Source organism: Pseudorca crassidens, chromosome 8 (genome assembly GCF_039906515.1).
Source record: "Pseudorca crassidens isolate mPseCra1 chromosome 8, mPseCra1.hap1, whole genome shotgun sequence".
NCBI lineage: Eukaryota > Metazoa > Chordata > Mammalia > Artiodactyla > Delphinidae > Pseudorca > Pseudorca crassidens.
In genome coordinates, this window is record NC_090303.1 from 101,149,870 (window position 1) to 101,175,834 (window position 25,965).

General features: G+C 57.7%; 2 protein-coding genes across 3 annotated transcripts; both read right to left on the reverse strand.

The window, feature by feature from the left end:
• Window positions 1–257: 257 nt before the first annotated feature.
• ASB10 (ankyrin repeat and SOCS box containing 10) lies at window positions 258–8,114 on the reverse strand. Of its 2 annotated transcripts, none has more exons than XM_067747473.1 (6): window positions 7,702–8,114; window positions 6,628–6,895; window positions 3,412–3,931; window positions 1,196–1,309; window positions 751–936; window positions 258–587 (listed from the first exon to the last, which is right to left on the reverse strand). In XM_067747473.1, the coding sequence occupies exons 1-5, from the start codon at window positions 7,970–7,972 to the stop codon at window positions 751–753; spliced, it is 1,359 nt and encodes a 452-aa protein (XP_067603574.1). In that variant the 5' UTR covers window positions 7,973–8,114; the 3' UTR covers window positions 258–587. The 2 variants fall into 2 exon arrangements, with proteins under 2 accessions (XP_067603574.1, XP_067603573.1); XM_067747472.1 differs by lacking the exon at window positions 7,702–8,114 and adding an exon at window positions 7,056–7,511.
• Window positions 8,115–8,380: 266 nt separating this feature from the next.
• Window positions 8,381–25,780, reverse strand: IQCA1L (IQ motif containing with AAA domain 1 like). Its single transcript, XM_067745622.1, is given in 25 exon segments — window positions 8,381–9,963; window positions 10,532–10,770; window positions 11,135–11,309; window positions 11,580–11,638; window positions 11,641–11,659; window positions 12,106–12,304; window positions 12,963–13,071; window positions 13,227–13,309; window positions 13,919–13,977; window positions 14,059–14,158; window positions 14,806–14,869; window positions 14,872–14,904; window positions 15,297–15,368; window positions 16,097–16,169; window positions 16,171–16,230; window positions 16,697–17,302; window positions 17,423–17,749; window positions 19,148–19,170; window positions 19,173–19,219; window positions 21,312–21,496; window positions 21,789–21,908; window positions 22,853–22,953; window positions 22,956–23,158; window positions 24,911–25,024; window positions 25,776–25,780. Coding segments are annotated over 25 exon segments (3,183 nt in total). The 3' UTR covers window positions 8,381–9,855.
• Between the last annotated feature and the right edge of the window lie 185 nt (window positions 25,781–25,965).

Here is a 25,965-nt window from a genome sequence, read left to right on the forward strand (position 1 = left end):
CTTTGCTCCCCCCGTCCTCTGGCCCCTGTCCTTTGGCTGGCTCTCCTTCAGCCCTTTTCTGATACTATCTCACCTGGTGGCTATTCCCCCACAGCATGGGCCAGAGGGGCAGGTCTGCCTGGGGTCCCTCAATAGCTAGTGGATGCCATGCAGCTGGCACCATGGGGTAGATCCAGGGAAACTCCATATATCTGCCCATCTCGAGTGCCCTGTGGGCCAGCCAGCTCAGAGGAAGGGCTGTTGGAGACAGCACCGAGTAACAGAGGCCTGGAGATCTTTAATGTGCATACAGGGTTTGGACAAGCTGGAGGGGGCCTCAGGGGACCCCAAGAGGAGTATCTATCATTTGCCATGAGTCCCGGCTCTCTGTCCATCAGATGTCACCTGGCCACATGGCCCATCTGCCTCTCCTGGTGGGAATGATGACATCCACATCTGCCTGTGGAGCTGGACCTCCTGCTGAGAGGGCCACCTCCACCTGAATCCGTTCAACTCAGTCCTGAGTTCCAGGTGCTGTGGGCCGTGGGCTGACATCCCCTAGGGCATGGGGCATCTGCTTTCAGACTCTCTCAAAAGGCAGTGGACATCTGGAAGGAGAGATGTGGATTCAGAGACGTCCGGTGGTCTGGGAATTTGGGTGGTTCTGTCTAGGGCCCTGCCCCCAACTCTTCTCTTGACTCCGACCCATTCCCCCCACTCCCCCACCCCAGCCCCCAATGGCTGGGACTGTCCACAGAGCCCAGGGCTCACCTAGTAGAGCACATCCTCGAAATCCAGCTGCAGGTAGCGGAGCAGGCGGGCTGGCAGGGGCAGGCGGGGCAGGGCATGGGGCAGGCAGGCCGCCAGGTGAGCACGGAGGGCACAGCGGCTCAGATGCTGCAGCGATCTGGGCTGCCTCACCAAGGCCAAGAGGGAGGAGTAGAAACGGTGGTACTTCTGGGGGCAGAACGAGGGTCTCAGAAGGAGTCTTGGACACGTGGCACCTACTTCTCCTAGCGAGGGGAGGCTGGTGGCCAGTGGGTCTCCAGGAGCCTCTTAGAAGTAGGGAGTGCTTCACGTGTTCCCAATGTGAGTTTTCTTTTTCTGAGTAACTTCTGTGGGGCGGAGTGGGGGGACCCACAGGGCTTCCCTTTAGGCAGTAGAAGTCTCTTGGGGCAGGCTGAATGAGTGTGTGTTCAGGGTCCTAGAATCTGACCTGCAGAGTTTCAGGAGGCACCAGGCCCACGGCCTCCTCGGGAAGCTGCATGATACTGTAGGTGTTCATCAAGACCTCAATGGTCCGCGGGGACGTGCACCAGCGCTCCAGCACCTGCAGGGGGCAGAGCTGCGTCAATGCTCTAGGGGTTACCACACACAGCTGGTACCCTGTCCGTCCACGCAGGATGGCCAGCCAGCCAAGGAACAGCTGTTGTGGGTTGAACTGAGTCCCCCAAATGGTATGTTGATGTCCTAATCCCAGTACCTATAAATGTGACCTACTTAGAAATAGGGTCTTTTCAGATGTCATCAAGTTAAAAATGAGGTCATTGGGGTGAGTCCTAATCCAATATGACTTCTGTCTTTATGAGAGAACACAGACACACAGGAAGAATGTCATGTGATGACACAGGCAGAGATTGGAGCGATGCATCTACAAGCAAGCCAAGGATTGTGGGAAACCACCCGACATTAGGTGATAGGCCTGGGACAGGTTCTCCTTCAGAGCCTCTGGAAGGAGCCAACCCTACCTAAACTTGGATTTCAAATTTCCAGCCTCCAGAGCCGAAAGGGAATACACTTCTACTGTTTTAAGCCACGCAGTTTGTGGTACTTTGTTACGGCCACGACAGGAAACGAGCACAACAGCTACTAGCATTTCTATCGTGCATAATTTATGCCAGATATTTTCTTAGCACTTCACGTGCGTTGACTCTTAATCCTCGTCCCTACAAGGTTATCCCCATTTTACAGACATGGGAAGCTGAGGCACAGAGAACTTAAGTAACTTGCCCAAGTTGTAGTTCCAGCAATGCAAGCCTGGAGGTGTGGCCATAGAGGCCTCCTCGCAGGGAAGGGTTCCTCACTGGAGGACAGGCACCCCAGCCAAGCCTGGAGCAGCTGCAGGTTGTGGGAGATGAATGCCGACTTTCTGATCGCTTGGGATGTCGTGGAGGCCAGATGAAGGGACGAATGGGGCACTTTGCCGTGCCAGCCTGTCCCCAAGGCCGTGTGGACAGAACACGGCTTGAGGGACAGGCAGTGGGGTCCCAGGAAATCCATTTGCTGCTCTGCCTCCTTCTCCCACCCCTTCCCCGAAGGGGAAATCATTAGCTGTCAGAACCACTGTCAGATTACAGGGAATTGCTCGTCTCCTAATTATCTGGTGTTAATAGGAGATTAATTAGTGTTAATTGTTGATTTTCTTGTATTTTCCCAAAGGGGAGACCAATCTGCCGAACTCTCGGGCTGTTTAACTATTTGGTCTTGCTTAGGAAACTAGACAGATGCTTCTAGGTTTATGAGTGAAGAAGAGAGGCAGGGACAGCAGGGAGAGTCCAGGACCCCACGGGACTGGATGGTTCAAGCCCGGGGGCGGGGCGGGGAACCTGCGCCTGCTGCCCTATACCCATCCTGACCCAGCTCCTTGGAGAACGAGGGTCCCCACCCCAGGTCCAGCATCCTCCGTGATATTATAGAGCCCCTCCAGACACGGCACAGCATGGATAGTGTCCCCTGCCAGTGCCTCGGTAGCACAGGTCTGCAAGCTGAACCCACCTCGGGGGATATTAACGTAAAATAAGACAGAAATTGGAAATTGACAGCGAAAGGTGTTTTTCTTTGGTGCCAGGATAGCAGCTGCTGGTCTCGGTGGTGTATGTTCTGCTAAGCTCTTGGAAACAAGGACCATGTCCATCTGCAGATGGTCAGGAGGCCTTGAACCTCATGACCCAGGCTTATCACTCTGCCCTGGGCAAGCGTCTCCTGTGCCTGGAGTGTCTCATGTTCAGGGTCCCACTGCCAGGGGGAGCCTCCTAAATGCTTCTTTCATCAGCTCTCTCCGCTGATGAAGAAACGACTCCCTGCCACCCTCATCAGTCCTGGCTCCTTCTGTCTTTTCAGCTCCTTTATAATCTGGCCCCAGTGCCCTCAGTCTCCCTTCATCACACATACATGCAAACACATACGCACGTACAAACACGTTATATGCATACACACACAGTGTATATACGTGTGTGCACGCACACACGCATACACCCCTCCTGCCGGTGTGCTGTTTGCCCCCCGTTGGGCTTTGCTTACATGATGAATGAAAGACAAAGTACTGACCTATGTGCCCAAGTTTGGAGCTGCACCCAGAGCAAGATGGAGCACAGGTCTGGGTCTCCCCGTGCCCTCGCTCTCATTGCCCTCCCTCGGGCCCTAGCCCCGTACCTTGGGGAGAGCCCCAGGCCACACGCGGACGGCACCGTGGTTGAGCAGCGCCCGCACCGTGTGCTCGGGGCCCTGGGCCAGGGCTGCAGCCGGGCCCTGCAGCGCGTAGTGCAGGGCCGTGTGTCCCCCATAGTCCATGGCGTTGGCACTGACGCCGCAGGACAGGAGCAGCTCCACGACGTCCGCATGGCCTCGGCGACAGGCCAGGTGCAGGGGCCGCCGCCTGTCCTGATCAGCAGCGTCGGCGTCGGCCCCGGCCGAGAGCAGCAAGCGGCACAGCTGGAGGCAGTGGGCGGTGGTGGCCTCGGCGTCAGCGGGGGACGTGCAGCGGGCGTCGCAGGCGGCCAGCAGCGGGGTCCAGCCTTCAGCATCGCGGGCATTGGAACATGCTCCCCGATTTAGAAGCAGGTCTGCCAGCTCCACGTGGCCCAGCCGGGCGGCCACATGCAAAGGGGTCTCCTCCTCTTCTTCGGACCGACCATCCACTTTTGCTCCAAACCTCAGGAGCAGCTCTGCACACCTAGTAAGGGCGAGACGGCCGAGGGGAGGAAAACGGGGTGCAGACCTTCACCCCTGTGTTCCTGCCGGTCTGAGCAAAGCAAACCTGGGGGGACCCTTGGGTGGCTCCTGGTGCTGTCTGCTCCTTCCATCCTGGCTGGCACTGGGCATCCAGCAACATCCTGCAGCATCTTTAGTGCCCTCTCTCAAGCCAGGGCTCTGCGTGCTGGGACGGGAGGAGGAGGGGGGAAGGGGACGCAGAAGTGAGCACAAATGGAAACTGGGGCAGTGGGAGAAAGACCAAAACCAAAATCGGCCGCCAGATCTGCTCCAGGATGGTCCTCTCAGAAGACTGTGTACGCCTGCCAAGATGTGTGCCCTTAAATTCAAGGCTAAGGGAACTTAGCGTCTTCGAGTGACACTTTCCTCATCTATAGAATGGGGATAATTGCTGATACCTAGACCGAAGAGGTTGCTGTGAGTGGCATATAAGACAATGCCTGAAAAGCTGTCAGCATGAGAGTTCATAATGGCCTCGTTGGGTGGGGACAGTGGGTGGCATAGATGGTGGTGGATCGTGGGGGCTCATTATATTATCCTGTCCACCTTTCTATATGTTTGAAATTCTCCAAAATAATTTTAAAAATACACTTGCTTATTCAAAAAAGGAAGCAATGATTGTCACAAAGTGTGATCTCAGGGAGCCTGGGCTGAAACACGGCCAAAGAATGTGGGATTGCATAGAACAGCATCGTCCAATCAGTGGCCACCGGCTACGTGCAGCCACCGAGCCCTTGCAGGACGGCTAGTCCTGATGGAGACCTGCTGTGAGTGCAAAATACACACCAGTTTTGAAGACTTGGTACAAAAAGAGAATGTAAAGTGTCTCATGTGTTCTTTTTATATTGGTTCCATGTTGAAATGATGACATTTTTTTTTGTTTTTGCGGTACGCGGGCCTCTCACTGTTGTGGCCTCTCCCGTTGCAGAGCACGGGCTCCGGACGCGCAGGCTCAGCGGCCATGGCTCACGGGCCCAGCCGCTCCGCGGCATGTGGGGTCTTCCCGGACTGGGGCATGAACCTGCGTCCCCCGCATCGGCAGGCGGACTCTCAACCACTGCGCCACCAGGGAAGCCCAATGATGACATTTTGGATACATTGTGCTAAATAAAATATATTATTAAAATTAATTTCACTTGATTCACAGATATTTATACACCCATGTTCATAGCAGCATTATTCACGATAGCCAAAACATGGGAGCACTCTAATTGTCCATCAATAGAGGAATGGATAAATAAAATGTGATCTATACCATGGAGTATTAGTCAGCCTGTAAAAGGGAAGGAAATTCTGTTGCGTGCTACAGCCTGGATGAACCTGAGGACGTTATGCTAAACGGAATAAGGCAGTCACAATAGGACAAATACTGTGTGATTCCCCTTATCAGAGGTGCTGAAAGCAGTCTGATTCATAGGGTCAGAAAGTAGACGGTAGTTGCCAGGGGCTGGGGGGGAGGGGGAGGGCGAGTTATTGTTCAAAGGATACAGAATTTCAGTTCGGCGAGATTAAAAAGGTTCAGGCGTTGGATGGTGGTGATGGTCGCACAACAATGTGAATGTACTTAGTGCCGCTGAACTGTGCACTGAGTAATGGTTAAGATGGTAAATTTTATGTGACGTGTAATTCGCCATGATTTAAACATGAATTTCACCTGTTTCTTTTTCATGCCTTGGTAGGGCTACTAGAAAATTTTAAATTACATACGTGGCTCATGGTGTATTTGTATTGGACCACGCTGATGTAGAACACATCTCCAACCATAACACGAGGAAGTCGGTAGAATCCTCTGAGGGCCGATGAGGCTAACAGGAGGAAGAAGGTCCACGAAAGGGGGACCCAAGGATCAAAACTGTGGCACCATTCAGGGGCAAGATGTGAAATTTGGCAGGTGTGTCGTCAGTAGAGAGAAGGCCTCTGTCGTACATACAGTTAGTTCATAGATCTGCCAAGGCTCCCTTTTCCGGGCTTCCAGATTCATCAAAAAATTATGAGGACTCATTCTCCAAGGTCCCCTCCACATAGGGCACAATTATTTGGGTCACTGTAAAGGAATGTCCTCTACAGTAAATAATACATTATTACATTTAGGTATAGCCATTGGTTTCTTGTGAGTCTGGTTAGCTGGGCTCAGTCCCCGAGCCCATTTATCTGAGGGTGCCTGCCAATATGGAAACGCCAGACCTGCCAAGCTGAGAACCAGACCCTGCCCTCAAGGACCACCACAGGCCCTAACTGGGGGCCTGCTATCCTCGACAGCCTATCTGGATCACTGGACAGTCAGTTCCCTGAGGGCAGAATCGTGCCTTATTTACTGCTGTACTATGCACGGTGCCTGGGACATAAGCTCAGAAAAATGAAAACTTTACACCACTTCCCCATAAAGGAGCCACAACTTCCCCCGTGCCAGCCACGCAGCCGGGCCCTGCTACAGCCCTCCTCCGGCCCTGGGGAGGCAGAAGCTGGTGCAAGGACAGGCCATTCCAAAGCTCACCAGGCCAGTGGTAGGATGGCTTGGGGGGAAATCGCATCCTGACTCCCACCTGAGCCCCAGCTCACCAGGCCTGCCAGCCCTCGACGCGCTCCCTCATCCTCCCTGCGCTCGTCTCTTTGCCTCCCCTACGAGTGGAATGGGGGTTGAGGCGAGGGGTCACTCACTCGAGGCTGCTGGCCGCCCCGCAGAGGTGCAAGGGGCGCTTCCCATCCTGGTCAGGGATGTTGGGGTCGGCTCCGGCCACCAGCAGCACATGCGCGCAGGCAGCGTGGCCTGCGGCACAGGCCTCGTGCAGGGCGGTGCGGCCCCCAGGGGCACTGTCTGGCCTCGCCCTCCGCCTCAGCAGCAGCTGCAGGATCTCTGTGTGGCCCCGGCTGGCCGCCACGTGCAGTGGGGTGGTCAGCTCCTCTTTGTACGTCAGCGACCAGAGTCCTAGGGAGAGACGGGACCTGGGCCTCAGACCCTGGAGGGAGGCAAGGAGTTGCCAGGCAACGAACGGGGGAGGTGGGCGGAGGCCAGGAAGAGGGAGCCCAGAGCTCCTTCCCCAGGCTTCCCTCTCCCGCTCAGACCCCCCAGTGTCCCTGGCCCGTACTCAGAGCACGGATGTTGAAGCGGAAATCCCTCCATCGCTCTGGGTCGCTGGTATCAAAGATGGAGTCCGCAGCCAGGCCGGTGCTGGAGTCGGCGAGGATGCAGGAGACAGAGCCCACATCCCCGGCCAGCACCGCCTGCCAGAAGGCCAGGGCGGGTCCCGAGGCCGCGCGTGTGACGATGGGTCTCGGGCCTGCCTCCCGGCGCTCGGCGGACCCTCCGCTGGGCTTCTCCACCAGCCTGGCACAGAGGGCATGTCGGTCACCAGGGGGCTCGCCGTGCTCCCTGCACTCTTCTGGGGACCAGCTCATGAGGGCAGCGTGGGAGCGTGGGGGAAGGGGGCTGGGGGCTCGGGGAGGAGAGGTAGGGGCCAAAGGCAGAGAGGAGGAGAGGAGGAGGGGACAGGAACGGATGCAAGGAGAGTGTCTCCGTGTGTGGAGCCTCGCCTGACCTGGCCCCTGGGCTCAGCCGGAGCTATTCTAGGCTCCGCATGACTTCTCTCCCGGGCCAAGGTTTAGGCAAGCCTCAGGGTGGGAGAGAAACAGCCCGGGAGCACACTTCGTCCTCAAGCACCTGGTACCTCTGCGCCTGGTGCGGTCCGCCCAGGCCCCCCGCCCTCAGCCCCGTGTCCCCCGGCCGCCCCTCACCCCTCTGGTGGCTGATCCAGCGAGGCTCGGCCGCCCAGCTCTCCAGCAGCAAGTCAGCTGTGCTGTGCGGGGGGAACAGCTCCTGCAGCCGCGCCAGGTCTCCCGTGTACAGGGCGTTCTGCAGCGCCATGTCCCGGCACAGCAGCGGCGAGCGCTGAGGGGCCTCCCGGGCTGGGCAGGACCGGGGACCCCAGACCCGGCAGGCTGAGGCCGAACGGAGGCACCCCAGATGGTGTCCCCAGTGGGGAGGGGAGCTCCTTCTCCCTGGCATGGCCAGTTTCAGGGAGAGAGAGCCCAAGCGGCAGGACACAGGGCGATGCCGCTGGCGGACTGGGTGGGCAGGTGCTGGGCCCAAGCCAGGCGCAGGTCCGGTGTGGGAGGGGCAGGGAGCACACAGAGGCCACGCCACAAATAGCCCTTGAATAGCCCAGACATCCTAGCTGTCAGCGGCAGGGAAGGAGGCGTCAGTCTGGGGCTGGGAATTAGGGTGGAGCCCTCTGACCCTGAGCTGCATGCAGCAGGGTTGAATGGACCACCCAGACCTGGTGTCCAATCCACAATTTCAGAGGTAAAGGAAAATGGAGCCCAGAGGCGGGGAGGGCTTCGGCCAAGGTGTGACACCTTGTTGCAGGGGTGGGAGTGGGGATGGGGGATGGGGCTTTCAAGCTGCCCTTTTCTCCCTCGTTCTCATCTATCCTGTACTTCACCACGCTGGCCTCCAGCGGCCGGGGCTCTGATCCCACAGGGAGGGCGCGTGGGTACCAGATAATTTCTCCTGCCTTCCCAAATGCCACCAATTAGCCCCACACCTTCCCACTTCCAAATGCAAGGGAGGGGGACAGCAGGGACCAACAGCAGAGAACACCCCACTCTGTGAGGAATCCCCTCCAGGGGTTCTCTGGAAGACGGGCTTCTGTGCAGGGGAAAGAGGGCTTGGCCTCCAGGCAGCCCACCTCGGTGCTGACCCCCCTCTCCCTGGGTGGCCCCAGGGGCTCCCGTGGCATCGCTACCTGGAGAGTGAGGAGGAAGTGGCTCTGCCCATTCGGGCACCTTAGGGTGGAGGATGAGACTACTCCCACCTGGGGAGGTGAAAAGGGGACAGGGGAGAAAGGACATTCAAAACCCAGCCCCTGGGGACCACTGCCCAGCACAGGGCCTCCTTGCACCAACCCAGCGGTCTCCCCTCACCTGGTTCTCATGACACGTAGAACATGCTTTGACCTCTATTCACACATTCCTTACCTGGCTTCTTCGGAGAGAACTCTGGGGCTCCCAGCCCTCGGTGGCATGGTTGTCCCCTGCTCCTCGAGTTCCCGGACTCCAGCTCCCACAACAAGGGGAGCCCGCGGGTGGACTTCCACCAGGGGCAGGAGGCTGTGACCCCTGCAAGCCCCCCGCGGGTCAGAGCAAGCAGTGCAGAGCTTGGGCAGGTAGGGGGGGAGGGGTGGTGTCCAGAGGAAAGCGGTGGAGCATTCGCATAGAAGGCACTGGATCTACCCGCAGCCCTTGCTGTGGCCACAAACACCTGCCTTTCCCTACAGCCTTTTTCCCTAGAACCTTCTCTCCCCACCTTACCCCACCCAACCGCTGCCCCAGAGCCCTCACCTCCCCGACTTCCCAGAGGCTCTTGTAGAAATAACCAAACCCTAGAGTAGAAGGGACCTTGTAGATTAGTGGATCCAACCTCTCCTCACTCCGCAGTTAGGGAAACTGAGGCCCAGAGACAGGAAAGTACCGTGCAAGACCACAGGAGGTTCGTGCCAAGTGGGGCTAGAACCAGGGTCCACTGGCGCCCAGACTCTGGCTTTTTTCTTTTTCCATACTTACTACAGACCTTCTCTCTCCACTCTCTCCTCTTTCCCTTTGTCTTTCTTTTCTTGTTTTTCTCCCTGAAATACCTCGAGGAGGAAGAGAGCTGGGGAGACAGGACAGTAGAATGACAGGAGGTGAAGACCCAGGTGGGGTCTGGATGGGAGGTCAGGAGAGGCTGGGCGTGGGCAGGGGCACAGAGCCAGGGACGGGAAGCACGGAGATGGGCAAAGAGAGCAGGTGCCCGCGCCGTCTGGCCGTTTATCCCTCTGCCCCTGGCCCCTTCGCCTGTGGGGTCCCCCCCCCACCGTCCCATCGCTAATCTCAGGCACTCCGGCCTCAGCATCACTTCCTTTTCTTCTCCTCCTTTGCCAGCTTGGCTTCCTTGGCGGCGTCTTGGTCCTTGATGAGTTTCATCCTCTTCTCGCCCAGCGGGGTCTTGAAGTACCAGTCCTGGTTTGGAGGCAGAGGAGGAACGGTAGGTGCACTGGCTCTGACCCTCGGCTCTGCTCCCTGGCCCTGCCCTTCCCTTTAGACGGGTCTGTGTCCTCAGCTCTCCTCTGGGGTCCTTGTGTCCTGCTAGACTCGTGGTTCCCCTTGCTCTTCACCAAATACTCTAGGCCAGCGTGCCAGCCACTGTCAGGGGCGAGCCCCCCTCCCCTGCCCTGCAGCCCTCTCTCCGTGCTTCCACGGCCATCCCTGGGGGTGGAAAGGGATTCAGAGGTGGGGACGTGAGTAGCTGCTGGTGCAGGAACCAACCAAGGGCTCCCAATATGCAGGTGCCGCTCTCGGACTCCCCCCTCCCCCCAAGTCGAGGAAACCAGGTGAGACAGCCCTGCCCACCTGTCTTTCTCCTGATTCTTCTTCCCTTCCCAGCTGAGCTCCACGGGGAGCAGAGGCGGGGCTCCAAAGTGGGCTGTGAGCCTGGGGCTTCAGAGGACCGACTCCCTAACTGGTGCTGGCCCTCAGCCCTCCTCCCTGCCTACCCCTCCCCCCACCCCATCCCCACCCAAAGCCCCACCTCCAGGGACTCCTCCTCCTCCCTGTACACCGGGTCCAGCTTCGCCAGGTGCCGCAGGATCTCTGAGGCCACCAGGGGCCGCTTGGACAATTACAGGAACCGCCGTTCCGTCAGCACTGCTTGGATGGCTTGGAGAACGCAGCCAGGTGTGTAGCCATCGGCCACCTTGGCCAGGGCACTGATGTCCAGGCTCTGGGTCACCTGGACCCCCTGGGCCTCTATCATATGCTTCCAGAGCACTGTGGGCATGGGGGGAGGACACGGGGCAGGGAGAGGCAGTGGGCGCTTCTGTCTGTATCTGGAAAGAGCTTGTGCTTCTGGAGGGCGGCCCTACGTGCAACCGCGCCTCTCCTCCCAGGAAGGTAAGGGTCAGCCTCCCCTCTTAACCTGGGAAAGTGAGACTCCAAAGACTAAAGTGGCCTGCCCGTGTCTACAGAACCAGGCCAGGACCCAGACCGCTGGGCCGCTTATCCAGTGACACTTCCAGAACCCCTGGCTGTGGAGGTGAGGCCTCAGAGCAGTGGGGATGGGAAGAAGCGGGGAGCTTCGGCAGGGGCGGCCCCTCGACCCCTTCTCTTCTGTCCCCAAGTCCCAGGGCCTCACCACAGCGAGAAGCATAATCGGGCCGCGGCAGGAGGATCCGCTCGTAGGTGCGGCACAGCCCCTTCATCTCAGGCGCCTGCGGCCGGTCAGTGGTCCCGATCAGCTTTGTGCGGTCTCCAGGATTCAGCAGTCACAGGGCCTTGGTGAGGTCCTTCTTTATTCGCTTGGGGTCCATCTGCTCTGGGGAAGGAGGGGAGGTGGGTGGGGACACAGTGACATTATAGGGGCTTCTAATTCACAGGGCACGTGCCCACGCTCCGCCTCACATGGACCCTGGGGGAGCAGACGGGAGGACTGTCAGTCCTGCTTTAAGGATAAGGAAACAAGGCAGGAGGAGGACAGGGGACTTGTCCAAGGCCTCACGGCGGGTGAGGTTTGGAGTGACGTGAACAAGCCCACGCTCGCCTGTCCTGCCCACGGGCTCTGCCCAGGCTCCCTCACTCACCTCCTTGTCTTTTTTTGGGACTCGCTTATAGAAACTCTTCTCCGCATTCCCAATCCAGAGGGCTGTAGGTACCGAGCCAACTGGACAGGTCAGAGAATAGAAACCTGACATTAGCTGTCCCTGGGGAAGGGTCACCTCCCCATCTGGTCCAACCCAGGGTCAGGGCCAGCCTCGGGCAATGGCGGACCTCAGAGCTCCAGCCTCGCTTCCCACATCCTGCGAACCCCACCTCTCAGCCCCTTGTATACCCATCATATCATCACAGCAGAGTCCCTGCCCTCGCCGGGCTCGGGGGGCTTCGTGTGCAGCCTCACCTCTGCCATGAGAAGAAACTACTCTTCTCCCCACTTCCCCTCACCTCCCCCATCCCTGGGGCTTCAGGAATCCACGAGCCTCCAGCAGGGATTGGTAGGGAGACCTCACCAGCTCCTGAAACTACACCAACCGGGCAGCTGGGTGACCTCCTGAGCCCACCCTGCTCTGTTGTCACAGTCTGAGAAGTAGAAATGCCGTCGGGGACCCAGACCTTAACGACGATATGCACCCACGTCTGCACCCCGGTCTTGCCGGGACATTTGCCCTGCAGGTTGCCAGGTGACAGGTCGAAAAGGTTGGCACTGGTTTCCGTGCACACGGCCTTGACCAGCGTCTTCTTCCCCATGCCCGAGGGGCCCACCAGGAGGATGGAGCAGATGAGGGGAGCCATGAAGTGTATGTCTGGGGAGTTTGAGAGAGGAAACGGGGGGCTGGCAGGGGGCCGGCAGGGGGTCAGGGGTGGAGACGTTGTGTCAGGTGAGGCCAAAGGCCCCAGGCTGGGCAGGACGAGGTTTGGGTCCTGGCGGCACTGCTTTCGCCTAGGGTCTGGGCGACGCCCCAGGCATGCCCTCTGTGGGAGGCGCCCTGGAGGAAGTCCAACGGTGTAGCAACCATGATTCCAAAGAGCTACACGCGGTGTCAGGAGAAAGCCCTCCACCTCCTCCCAATGGCCCTTCTGCTTCCTATACCATCTGTTTTCACTCCTGGATTTTGAAGGGATGGAATTAAAGGGCACGTGACAAACCACTTCAGAAAGATCTGGCCTCTGGTGTTTATAGGGGGTGGGGGGCTGGTCTTCGGGGAATGGGACAGACTATGGGACGTCACTTGGGATTGAGCGAGGGGCTGGAAATGTGGCCCCTCAGCAGGTCGAGGGCCCACATGACTTCCAGGACAGCCCAGTCGGGGTGTGACCTCCAGCGGGGCCCGGGGAAGGCGGGGGGAGTCCGACATGAGTTCATGGCACTGGGATTAGGAAGCCCAGGCTGGACACGCCTGCCTCGGCCACCCTACCCTGCACCCAGCCTCCCCGAGAGCCACCTGCCCGGCACTGGCTCTTGCCTTTCACCAAGCCGCAGAACCCCATACAAGGCCACATTCTGTCATATGTCAAACAGGGAAGGCATAGGCAGCCTGTTTGCCAAATTCAGAGTCGATCCAAGACAGAGGCAGTCACCTGGGGGACAGGTGGCCCGCTGGTGAGTGGCACCCACTGGGGCAGGGCACGCGAGGAGAAGCGTCCCTGGGGAGGTGGCAGTCGGCTGCGGGGAAGGCCATGGCCAGGGGCACCATTACTTAACCTCGGGAGCAGGCGCTGCGGAGGGCTCTCACCAACATAGTCTTTCAAAGCCGGTGTCTTGCACTTCTGTAGAAGGCCAAAGATGATGAGTTCTTCAAACAGGGAGTCCACAGACCTGGCAGAGGATGGCGCAGCGGGGGCCCCGAGGAAAAGGGAAAGGGACACAGAGATGGGTTGGGGCGGTGCTGTAGGCATGAGGAGAGGGGGTAGGGAGCCCTCCTTCCAAAGTCCTGTCGTCAGCCATCTCCAAAGGCCCAACACCGGCCCACTGGCCCAGAAGGCAGTTTGCCCCAGGTGGGTGCTCTGGGGGTTGAGTGGGGTGGAGAAGGACCAGAGCCCTCTGAGACCCTCCCTCTAAAAACCCAGTGTGGGTGACACATGGCCCTCTTCCTAGAAACCACATTGAAGATGTACATGCTCCTGGGAGGGACGGCCATGAAGGCAGCCAGCGCCAGTGGGCTTGCATCACCAGAGAGGTGAGTAGAAAGCGACCTCTGGTAAGCTCTGCGTCATCACTTTCAAAGCACTTTTTTGTGCTTCTGCTTTATCCTCACAGCTATCCCGTGAGTTTGGTAGGGTAGGTACGTGGTTAATGAGGGCAGGGGATCAGAGAGGTTAAGTGACTTTCCCCAGGTCACACAGCAACAGAACCAGGACCGGAAGTCAGATCTGTCCTGGGCCAGGGCTCGCTCCACCACCCCTGGTGAAGTGCAGGGTCTGCTACCTGTCTGGGGTCAGATCTTTTTCTTTCTTCCTCTTCTCAGGTTTCATGCCCACCTTTTTCTGGTTGAAAGCAAACACACAGGCAGTTGTCTTCTGTTCCTTGCCTCCCTGGTGTGTGCCCTTCCTTGTGCCAGCCCTGGCCCCTCATCTTGCCTTCGGAGACTTCGAAGATCTCCCCTCCTCCCTGACCGCGGCCAGCCGCAGGCTCTTCAGCTCCTGATGCATCAGCTTATTTACCTGGGGGGACAGCAGGGGGTGTGATGGGGCGACCAGGGGCTGGAGAGGACAGGTAGGAGGGTGAGGACTGAGTCAGGGTGGAGGGGCACCTCAGGGAAGAGCCAGACAAGCCCAGTGAAGGCAGCGGGGCAGGGGGGTCGTTCTTTTGGAACCCTCAGCCCCTGCACCCCAACTCTGATTCACACCTCACGCCTGAGCCTTGCTCTCAGCTGGCATCAGTGTGGGGAGGAGCCCCCAAGATGGAGTCGGTCAGCTTTCAGTTCCAGCCCCAGATCCACTCTTTAAAGTCTGTGTGACCTTGAGCAATTTCATGACCTCTCAGCCTCAGCTTTCTCATGTATAATGTCAGGAAAATCACGGGGCCTGCCTCACGCTTTGTTGGAAAGATTGTGTGAGTGGATGCTTCCAGAGTGCGCGGCACAGGGCTGGCACGCCTCAGGGAGCCCTCAAGTGTCAGTGAGGAGGGTGGAGGGTGTGACCCCGGGCTCAGAGCCACTCCCATTCCCTCACGTCAGGGTTGCATCCACACCCCAGGGAAAAAGGGTGACCAAGGAGAGGCAGAGGAGGATGAGGACCGAGATGGACCAGACGGAGCCCGGACTGCGCGGGGCAGGCAGTGCGTAGAGCGTGCTGCAGCGGGTGGCGGGCGGGAGGCTGGTCTCTTGCTCCACTTCCTTCCTCTTCTCTACCTGGAGGATCTCAGAGTCAAAACTCTGGGATGTAGGCTATCAAATCGGTTCTTCCACAGATCTGACCGTGGAGAGGTTGGAGTGCAACGGAGTGTCAGGGTTCCAGGTGCACACACGCACTCACACCCACATGCACAAATAATCTCACACGTGCGTACACACGCGCTGGTCCACCTCTCCTCACCGAGCTGCCTGACGCTTCCACCCAGACCACGGACCAAGGCCTGATCCCAAGGCCTGTGGCCGCAGGATTCAGACCCAAACGCATAATGCCCCCAACCCAGGGAATCACACCTCACACCCCTCTCCCCTTTAGCCTTCTCCCCTTGGCCTCCACACCCACACTCACACTGCCACCTCATGATACATGGCACAGGTCCACTGTCCCCAGGACCAAGGTCACCCCAAGACCCCACAGGCCTGGTCACTCTTCCCCAGTCCCTCCTCTCTCACCTGTGTACTCCTCGTGTCCGGCATTAATCACAGGGATGGGTTTGGAGGGCAGTACTCTCAGCATCGTATCTGCTTCCTAGAACAGAAACATCCTTCGGCTTTTTTTTTTTTAAGATTTCTTTTTTTCAAAAATTTATTTATTTTTGTTTATGATTTTTGGCTGTGTTGGGTCTTCATTGCCGCGCGGGCTTTCTCTAGTTGCAGCAAGCGGGGGCTACTCTTCATTTGCGGTGCGCGGGCTTCTCATTGCGGTGGCTTCTCTCGTTGTGGAGCACAGGCTCTAGAGCACGTGGGCTTCAGGATATGCGGCTCATGGGCTCAGTAGCTGTGGCTCACGAGCTCTAGAGCGCAGGCTCAGTAGTTGTGGCGCACGGGCTTAGTTGCTCCGCCGCATGTGGGATCTTCCCAGACCAGGGCTCGAACCCGTGTCCCCTGCATCAGCAGGCAGATTCTGAACCACTGCGCCACCAGGGAAGCCCTAAAGATTTCTTTTGATGTGGACCATCTGTAAAGTCTTTATTGGGTTTGTACAATATTGCTTCTGTTTTATGTTTTGGGTTTTTTGGCCCCGAGGCATGTGGGATCTTAGCTCCCTGACCAGGGATCAACCCCACACCCCCTGAATTGGAAGGTGAAGTCTTAACCACTGGACTGCCAGGGAAGTCCCCCATCCTTCGGCTTTGACCCCCTCACCTCTACGCATCACAAACTCTGGCCCTGATTCTCCCAGGACCAGCCTTCCCCTGGGAACTCTCTGAGCTTCTGTCCCTGCCCACCTGGTCCATGAGTCCAGGCAGTGCCTTACCCCTTCCTGGTCATTTCTCCCTTCCTTTTCTTCTTCTTTTTCTCTTTTTTCTCCTTTTCTTTTCCCTTACTTTTCTTTTTGTCCTTTTTTTTTGCTCTCCTGGACCTGCACCTCCAGTTCCATTTTCAACTGTGATAAACAAGGGAAGATGTTTCAGAGAAGACGACAGGGATTTGATAGGAGCAAGAGAACCAAGGGCCTGAGCTAGGGGTGGACCCAGGACTCCAAAGGCCCAGCGTCACTGGTGGGATCCATGCACTGAGAGTCCAGACACTTGACTGGGGTCCAGGAAGAAAGGGGTGCAACTGAGGGAGTGCTCTGCTCAGAGCTGCTGCTCTCCCAGCCCACAGGGGCCTGGAGCCACGGTGCTCTCACCAGACATGTTTCCTCTCGCTGGCTAAGAAGCCTTCTCCAGCTTCTTCTGGGTATCCCCTCCTCCCCATGCAATCACACTGGCTACGTACATCTCCTCCACCACATCTGCCTCTACTGAGGGTGGCCTCACCCCCTGCCACCCTCAGCTTACGCCCAGAACTCTCTGTAACCTCAGATTCCACCTACCATAGAAAGTCTTCTATCCCCAGCTCCACGGTACCTGTTCTGGAGTCTTGTCTGCAAAGATCAGGTAGGATCCGCCTAAAGACTCATGTGGATAATCAGGGAATCGGCCAGTAAAGGCACTGAATGAACGTAACATGGTTGGAGAGACAGATGGACGGATGGGTGGATGGATGGATGGGTGGATGGATGGATGGGTGGATGGGTGGGTGGATGGATGGATGGATGGATGGATGGATGGATGGGTGGACGGATGGGTGGATGGATGGATGGGTGGATGGGTGGATGGATGGATGGATGGATGGATGGATGGATGGATGGATGGGTGGACGGATGGATGGATGGATGGACAGATGGATGGATGGGTGGACGGATGGGTGGATGGATGGATGGACGGATGGATGGATGGGTGGATGGGTGGATGGATGGATGGATGGATGGACGGATGGGTGGATGGATGGGTGGACGGATGGGTGGAGGAACAGAAGGATAAATGGATCGATGAATGGTTAGATAGACGGATGGCAGAAAGGGTGGGTGGATGAATGGATAGATGGATAGAGGGAAGGATGGAGAAAGATGAAGGACCAGGGAGATAGAGGGAGAGAGGGAAGGAGTGGATAGTTACAGAATAGAGGGGAGACTAGTCAGGGGGCGTCCCTGGATGCTTTTCCCATCTTATTCTGGCATTTTCTCTGCCATCTGGGGAATGGGAAGTCACGTGTGGTGCTGTTCCTGTAGGCTGGGGGCCCCAGGTTTAAACCAAGTGTGTCAGCAGCGTGTCGGGGCGTGTGGGGGGATGGTGAAGAGAATCCAATCTGGACCAAAGGACAAAACAGAAGTGGGGTTCAACACTGGGATGAGGAGGGAAAGAAGGGCTCAGGGTTGGGTCAGCTGAGGCTGATGGCACTCGGATTTGCCCCTTCATTTTCTCTTTCATGTCGGGCCCCTCCGTCTCCCTGAGGGCATCGTGGGTCTTCACCACGGCCGACTGGAACTCCTTCTCCGTCTGGAGGAGTCTCCGGACATCCCCCCTGAGGCTGGCCTGGGACATGACGTCCGACTGCTCCGCCTGGCTGGACGAGGGGAGCTGGGGACGTGCACGGGGAGACAGAGGGGCTCAGGGGTGGGAGTGGGGAGGCCCGGCCCCCGGCACACAGCCCCGCACAGGCGAGGCCTCGCGTACACACCCACACGGAACAGCGGGCATGCCTGCAGCAGGAGAAATTGTGTTTGGAGCCTGAAACTCGTCTGCGTAAATTACTCTGATAATGAGTTTGCTAGATGCATCCGGGCCGGCCCCGCTGCCCGCTCCCCCCAGCACACCCTCCCCTGTGAACCTCCGGCCCCCCCCCCGCACCCCCTCCCCCCGCCCGGCAGCCGCTCTCGCAGCCACTTTCCCGCCTCATTGGCTCCCAAATGTATTTTAAATATCTCTCTGCGCAGAGACAATTACTGAAAACGCTGAGCTCACATGTTGATGGGCCCGGGCGGCCGGGCTCATTCCTCACCCACCGCCGTGCCGTGGCCCCCTGCCCTTGCCCCGCCAAAGCCCAAGCCCGGCCTCCCTCTGCCTGCTCTGGCCTCCTGGGGGTCTAGCTCTCCGGCCCCCCAGTGAGCTCGGACCTCCACTCCCACGCAGCTGCCACCCGGGCCCCTCCCTCCTTCTAAGCCGCCGTCCGCCCTCCTTGGAGCAGCCATCCCAGCCCTTGCCTCCGATTCCTCTGCCCCCCCAGCCCATGGCCCTCCCCATCAGCCTTTATCCGCTGGGCTTCTGCAGGCTCTGCCCATGGCCAAGCCCCCGCTCAGGGATCAGGCCTCTCACCTCTATCATGGGCTTGCTCTCCTAGGTCAGCAGAGGTTAGCTGGGGGCAGACCATCACAGAGCAGAGGACAGACGAGGTTCAGGGAGCGGGGTCTGTCCACCCTGCCTGGACACGCGCACCCCTGCCGCCCACACTCCCCGGCACGCGCATTCACGCTCCCGGCACCTCGTTCAGACTTAGCCATCCTGCCTGCAGAGCAGAGGAGAGAAGCAAGTCTGGGGCCCCCAGAGCAAGTGGCCCACTCTGGTGTGAAAGGGGTGTGTCCTCATCCCAACTCGGCCTCCCGTGCTTCTCCCAGAGGCTGCAGGAGCCTTGGCGGGGCTCCCACTGGCTTTGCGGCCGCCTCCCTCTGCGGGACCCACTCACTGCAGCCTCTCCTGCCAGCTGGGGGCATGGAGCAGGGGTCCAGATGTTTGGGGCTACTATTCCTCACGCCGCCCCACGTGTGAGTTCCTTCCAAAGGGCTCCAGAGAGGGAGGGGCGGAAAGGGATGTGGCCTGGCAGTGGCTTCGTGGTTCTCCCTCAACCAAACCCGGAAGGATCCCTCAACCAGGGACATTGGCCCCAGCCTGGTCCCCCTCCGCTCATGCCCACCCCAGTCCTGAGTGGACGGGGGTGTGGGCAGGGAGGGGCTGTACAGGGCCGGGGAGGGGGGCACTCACCATGCCGATGAACTCCATCTCGTCCGCCGGTCCTGCTGAGTGCGTTTCCTCTGCTGGTAATCTTTCCACACCCAGGGATACATGCGCCCAGACACTCCCCATACTGCATTTCTGCTGAGATGTGAGGGGCAGAGCTCTGGGGAGGGCACCTCCAGAGGACAGCTCACTGGCAACTGCCCCCCTGAGCAGGGATAGCCCAGAGCGGGGTGGGGCCCGTCTGCACCCAAGGTGTCCAGCTCCAAGGCTGTGTCCCCTCAGCACCCCATGCCCCGGAATCCCCTCCTTCTCATCTCCACCCTCTAACCTGCTGTATCTTTTGAAGCACAAATCAGAGTTCAAGTACCATCTTCGCCGAGAAGCCCTCCCTGATCTCACTTCTCAGAATCCCCCCAGCATTTGGAAGAAATGCTTGATTCCACCCAGGCACGTAGACGTGGGGCGCTGTAGGAACTGTGCAGCTCCCCTACATCTTGGACACAAGGAAACTGAGGCCAGAGCCGGGACATGGCCTCTCCCAAGTCCAAGGGCTGTTCGGTGCAGAGCCGAGACCAGGGCCAGGTTTCCTGACCCCTCACCCAATGCTTCTCTCCCAGGCTGCCGGCCACTCTCGGACCCGTGGACACCCCAGTGCCATGGGGTGAAGGGTGGGTGCTGGGCAGAGGGGGCCATGGCGTCGCCCTGGTAGTGTCACTGAGACAGGGCCTCGGTGAGCAGGCTCTGCGTCCAGGCCCCCGTCCCACTTCGTCCTCCTTTTCCTGTGACTAGCACGGGAAAGGCCCCCGATAACTAAGGGCCTCTGATGAGTGTAGTGGGGAACCCGGGGCCTGGAACGCAGTGTTTCCACACCCTTGATGTCTGACAAAAGGGACAAGAGACTTGCTTTGGCTCTCAGGGGGAAGGGAAGCTCTAGCTTTGGGGCTGACCTTCCTTCTCCAAAGGCTTGCTTCCACGCTTCCTGAGGGCGAGGACCCCCTGCTCAGCCATGGGGCAGCCGGACCTGGGTACAGTCACTCAGATGCAGGGAACTCAGGCTGGGGTTCTCTGCCTACTGATTTATAACCTAAAAATCTACCTCATTTGGAGAGGATGTCTGTTCTCAGGGCTGCTGCTTGTTAGTTGATTGGTTTGCTTTTGCATTTGGGGGGGAAAGAGTTCTAAGTTTCCTGTATTGGACTAGGAAACAGACGCTTCTGAGGCACTGGGACTTGAGAGAGAAGATGGGAGAGGAGATTGATTTAAGAGAGAAAGATCCAGCAGCCCTAGGTCAGCAGTCCTGGGCCCTTTCTGCCCTGGAGTTTTCTAGGCAGCCTCCAATCTCGTCAAGCTGGTAACCACTACGGCCCAGAGTGAGCCGGCTTAACAGCACCCTTGGGGGGATGCTAGAGGGGCCATGCCCCCGCGCCAGGGCAGACAGCAGGGCTGCCAGGTGACACAGGAGAGTCACGCCCGCCAGGACAGTAGGAAGGCACGGAGAAATCTAGAGACAGAGCTGGGTTTTCTGTAGTCAGGTGGGATGGGGTGTGATTAACGTAAAGGGTGACCCCAGGTGGCACAGGCCCCAAAGACACCGGGACCTCATCCGTTCTCGATTTCGTTCATCATGTTTCCTTTTGCCTCAGCAGGCTCAGGATACATTTTAGGGACTCATTTTTAACAGTCTTAAAAGCTTTTGGAATGATCGTCTACTCTGTTCTGCTGCTGGATTATGGATCTTTCTCCCCTAATTTTTTTATTTTTATTTTTGTATTATTATTATTTTTTAATTTTTTGGGCTGCGGTGCAGCTTGTGGAATTTTAGTTCCCTGACCAGGGATCGAGCCTGGGCCTTTGGCAGTGAGAGCATGGAGTCCTAACCCCCGGACTGCCAGGGAATTCCCTTTCTCCCCTAATTTTAATGGTCTTTCTGTTTGGGGGGCTTTTATGGTACTCCACTTTAAGTCCTTTTGGGGATAAGATGTAGAATAAATAATAAACAAATAATAGACATGTTTATTGACTGATGAAGGTCTCTAGCTTAATATCTAGTTATGGGGCAACAGAGTCCAAGCACCTACATTTCTGTCATCAATTGCTGAGCCAGGCAGGCTTCCTGGAGGAGGCGACTCTACCCTGACCTTCCTCCTGGGTGTGGGGAGGGTGGGGGTGAGGGCGGTGGGGGGTTACCTTCTGTATGATGATCGCTGCTTCGTCCTGACTGAACCTGGGCCGCCCTTCCTCCCGAATCTTTCAATCTCCCTCCTCCTTTTTCCGAATCTCTCACATGAAGGTGGCTCGAAGCCTGCCTTGCCTGGCCCTCTTGGCCCTTTGCAGTAGGATTATGGCCTCCGTCTGGGGTAATATTGGAAAGCTCTGGCCAGAGCAGGGGCAAAGGAGGAGGAAATGAGGGAGGGCTTGCATCCAGGCGGGCAGCTGGGAGACCAGCCCCCAAAAGACATCCCGGGGGTAAGGTTTTCCCAGAGCATCTAGGTGCACAAGTCCTGTCCCTCTACCTTGGTGTTGGAAGGTTACAAGGAGCATAAGAGCAGCCATGAGGAGGCCAGGGATTACCCAGAGAGCACCCAGAGGTGGGCAAAGTGCAGGGCAGGGCCTCTGTGTCCTGAAGGGTGGCAGCTCTGTTCCTGAGGGCGTCTCCCTGACTTACCTCCTCGGCGAACACTGGCTCTCGTCTGGACAGGAGCTCTGCCAGCATATGCTCTCGCTCCCTCAGGATGCTGGACCACTCCAGCTGGAAGTATTTGGGAATTGGAACCTCCAGGTCTGCCTTTGGGGCAACAGGGGAGAGGGAGATGAGAATAAAAATCCAGACCATCTGGCCAATCCCTTACCATTTTCAGCTGTACACACAGACACTGGGGCTCTTTTCTTCCATCCTAGAGCTCTGGGGTGGGAAATGTCCAGGCTATGGGCAGGTCCCCCCAAGAGCAATCCCTCTCTTCCCTCACCCCCACCATGTGGCCAGAGTTGAATTCTGTAGGATCATGGTAGGTAATGGGCAATGGTCCCAATCCTGGCTGTGCAGCTGAATCAACTGGGAATCTCTTAAAATGCAGGCTCCTAGGCCTTGACCACAGCAGAATGGCAGGGCCTGGAGAATGTTTGTTCTTTCAAGTCCACAGCTGAGTCTGATGCAGCTAGCTGGGGAAACTTGGAGACTGCCTTGGACGTGGACCAGTGAACCATGACCTTGGGGCGGACTGGAGGCCGGTGCAGAAGCTCTGTGCTCTGGAACTTGCTGGTGCACACACATCGCCTGAGGGTCTTGTGAAAACGCAGGTGCACAATACTGTAGTGGGTTCGGGGTGCAGCCAGAGGTTCTGCATTTCTAACAAGCTCCTAGGCAATGCTGGTTCTGCTGGCCCACCGACCACGCTTTGAGGAACAAGCCTCTGGGGGACTCTCTTCACCAATCCCCTGCAGTTGAGTTCATGGGTCCTCCCAGCCAGGCAGAGCCTCCAGCCTGACCCTCCGGCTACCCCCCAACTACCTACATGCACTTCCCAAACCCCATCCTCTGATCTGCCCTGCCCTCCTTCCCTTGCAGATGTCCCAATGCCAAGGGTATCTGCAGGAGGTCCAGGTCACCCCCACCCCCAGCTGGCTGGGGTGTGGCTCGCTTCCACAAGGAGTGGGAGGTCCAGGCTAGCCCTCCCCCCATGTCCCCGCCCCCAGCTGGCGCGGGCATGGTTCTCGCCGCAGCCGGCCCACCTGGGTGAGCTTTAAGTCCTGCAGCGCTTGGTCCAGGCAGTGGGTCTCGCACAGGTCCACGCGAACCAGATGGTCTTTGAGCTCCAGCACGCGGCCCGCATGCCGTCCAGCAGCCGTCACTGCACCATCTGGTCACAGAGGGTGTCGAACCAGCGCAGCAGCCCCAGGTAGTACAGGTAGAGCGAGGAGAGCCTGTACTGGAAGGACTGCCGCTCCTGGTGGGGCATGGGTTCCAGCAGGGGCTGCTTTTGGCCCAACAGCTCTTGCAAGATGAGGTGGGAGGAGTCCCAGAGGCGCTGGTAAGCTCTGGAGAGGAGGTAGCCAGCAAGGGATGCTCTGAGCCCCAGAGGAGGGGGGCCGGCTGGTAGGGGAGGTGGGCTCCACAGAGGCTTTTGAGGACTGTGAAGTCGAGGTTCCAGAAGGTGTGACGTTAAGGTTACTCACAGTCCCGAGGTGGAGTTCAGTGAAGTGAGGGGCCCTCAGGGGGAGTGAGAGGGTAGTTACAGTGAGCACCCCCTGAGGCTTAGAGAAAGTGAGGGACTGGGGTCCCTGGGGATAAGCCAGGAGGATGGAGAATGGGCACGGCCCTTAGGGCTCCTGCTAAGGAAGTGGCCCGTCGGAGTCTGCAGCTGGTGCCCTCCAGGTGAAGGTGCAGCCCAGGGATGCTGCAACGGTCTAGGGTGGTGGGCGGGAAGGGGGGGTGAGGGATGAGTGTAGAGCAGGGTCCCTTCCCCAGAGCAGAGCCCTGGTTCTGGAATTAATAGTCCAAGGGGGCTTCCCTGGTGGCGCAGTGGTTGAGAGTCCGCCTGCCAATGCAGGGGACGCGGGTTCGTGCCCCGGTCCAGGAAGATCCCACATGCCACGGAGCGGCTGCGCCTGTGAGCCATGGCCGCTGAGCCTGCGCGTCCGGAGCCTGTGCTCCGCGACGGGAGAGGCCACAGCGGTGAGAGGCCCGCGTACCGCAAAAAAAAATAGTCCAAGGGAAGCCTGACCACAGGCAGGGGAGGGCAGGGTCGCTGTGTGAACGTCTGGGGCCCAGCCAGGACTGGCCCACACAGGGGTCCCTCTCCCCACCAGGCCTTCTCCCCACCCAGTAACCCCAGCCTGAGAGTCAGGGACGCACCTTGCTCTTTGTTCTCCCATCACTTCACTCACCCTTCAGTTGTGGTGCTCACTCTTCACACTGCCCTTTGTGAGCTGGTCCTGGAATCCAAAGAACTGTGGCTCCACCCGGACTCTACCCTGCAAAGCCAGAATAGCCCAGTTTTAAGAGTTCTGTCCCATTGTCCCAAAGTTCTAAGGTTGCGAGGGGAGGGGGCTGCAGGTACAAGACCAGGGGACACTTAGAGGATGTCATGGAGGCAGCATGCTTGGGGACACCGGCTCCCTGTTAGCAAGCCTTGACCAGGGCAGAGTGTGGGTCAGCTGTGGCTACCTCCCTCGTGAGCATCAAATGAAAGAATGGGCTTCATTTGAGGTCACCCTGTAAACTGGGAGGCTCTAGGTGGATAGCAGTCCTAAAGGCGTTACTCCAGCTGTACCTCTCAGCTGGAGACCCTGTATTCCTTACTCTCTCTCGTATGTTACTGTACCAGGCACACGGCCGCCGTGAAAGTGCTGAGTCCTAACCACTGGACCGCCAGGGAATTCCCCACTCTTCCCCCTTAAAGTGAGAGCACAAGCACGCTTGTTTCCCTGGGCTCTGACGGTAGTTCACTTGGTTCGAGTAAGCTATACCCTCGTAAAGAATGACATTGGGAGTAGTGGGTGGGACTCAGTGGTGTTTGGGGCTCATTTTGAGCCCTCTGTGGGTTTCCCCATCACTGCTCCAGGCTCATGAGAAGGCTCTTTGGAAAACACGAAACACAGCAGCAGCCTGGCCCTGGTCAGCGGGGGTGATCTTTTAGCTCAGTGTCCAGTAGGGACTTATGAATAAGTCATAAGTCATATGTCACTTATATATAAGGCATGGGGCAAAGGACAGTGGGAGGAGAGAGGCAGCAGCAAAGAGCAGCCCGAGAGGAATTCTCAGGCATAATGCACCTGCAAATTAATTACCCGAGGATGTTGTCGAAATGCAGGGTCCGATTCTGCACTCCGAGCTGGGGCCAAGATCCTGCATTTCTAACAAGGTCCCCGGCGTCACAGATGCCGCTGGCCTCTGAATCACACCTTGAGTGGCAAGGTGTGAAACACAGCGGGAGTGGGGAAGAGCCGAGGTTCCTGGGCAACGTCCCCCGAGCCTGCCCCTTTCTGGCCGTGGGACCAAAGTGTGGATGATTTGTTCTCATCTCTCAGCATCTCCACGGTAGGCTTGACATAGGAAGAAACACGTGTGAAGTATGTAGGGCCACACTTCAGCCATCATTACAGTGAGCCTTTTCAGTACAAGAAGCTGAAATTACAAAGGGAACGTCAGGGATTTTGGACTGTTCACTAAACCCCACCCCTTCACCCCAGTGCCTCAGAGGCTGAATGAGAAGGAAAAGGCAAATGTGGCCACGTGTTAAGTGATGAATCCAGGTGCAGGTCATACATGTGGTCATTGTACATTTTTGCAATTTTTTTCTACGGATTTGAGATTTTTCAAAATAAAAGTGGGAAAGAAAAGTTAGGAGTCTCAAAAACATTCTCACCAATTTGTTCTGAAGTTAAGGGGAAGAAAGCATTAGGGGGAATAAAAACATCTTAGAGATCCCAATCGGCTATTTAGAAGCTGGTTTGGGCCTTTCATTTCTGTGTCTTGAAGAATAGACCTGTGTAGCCCCTGTGCCCGGCACAGGACAAAAATTATGGTGTGCTGGAAACGGCATCACAAAACCACGGCCTGCAAGAGTAACACGCATGGAATTTCAGGCCCAGAGAGGGCATGATGGAAACAGCTAGCAGTAGACCCAGGATTCTAATCCAGACCAAGTCGTACTTCATCTCACTAAGAATGAGAACGTTGTACATTTACATGTACACTCACATGTCCCTCACGGCGCCCACCCAGAAAGCAGTTTTTTGTTGTTTTTTTTTTTGCGGTACGCGGGCCTCTCACTGTTGTGGCCTCTCCCGTTGCGGAGCACAGGCTCCGGACGCGCAGGCTCAGCGGCCATGGCTCACGGGCC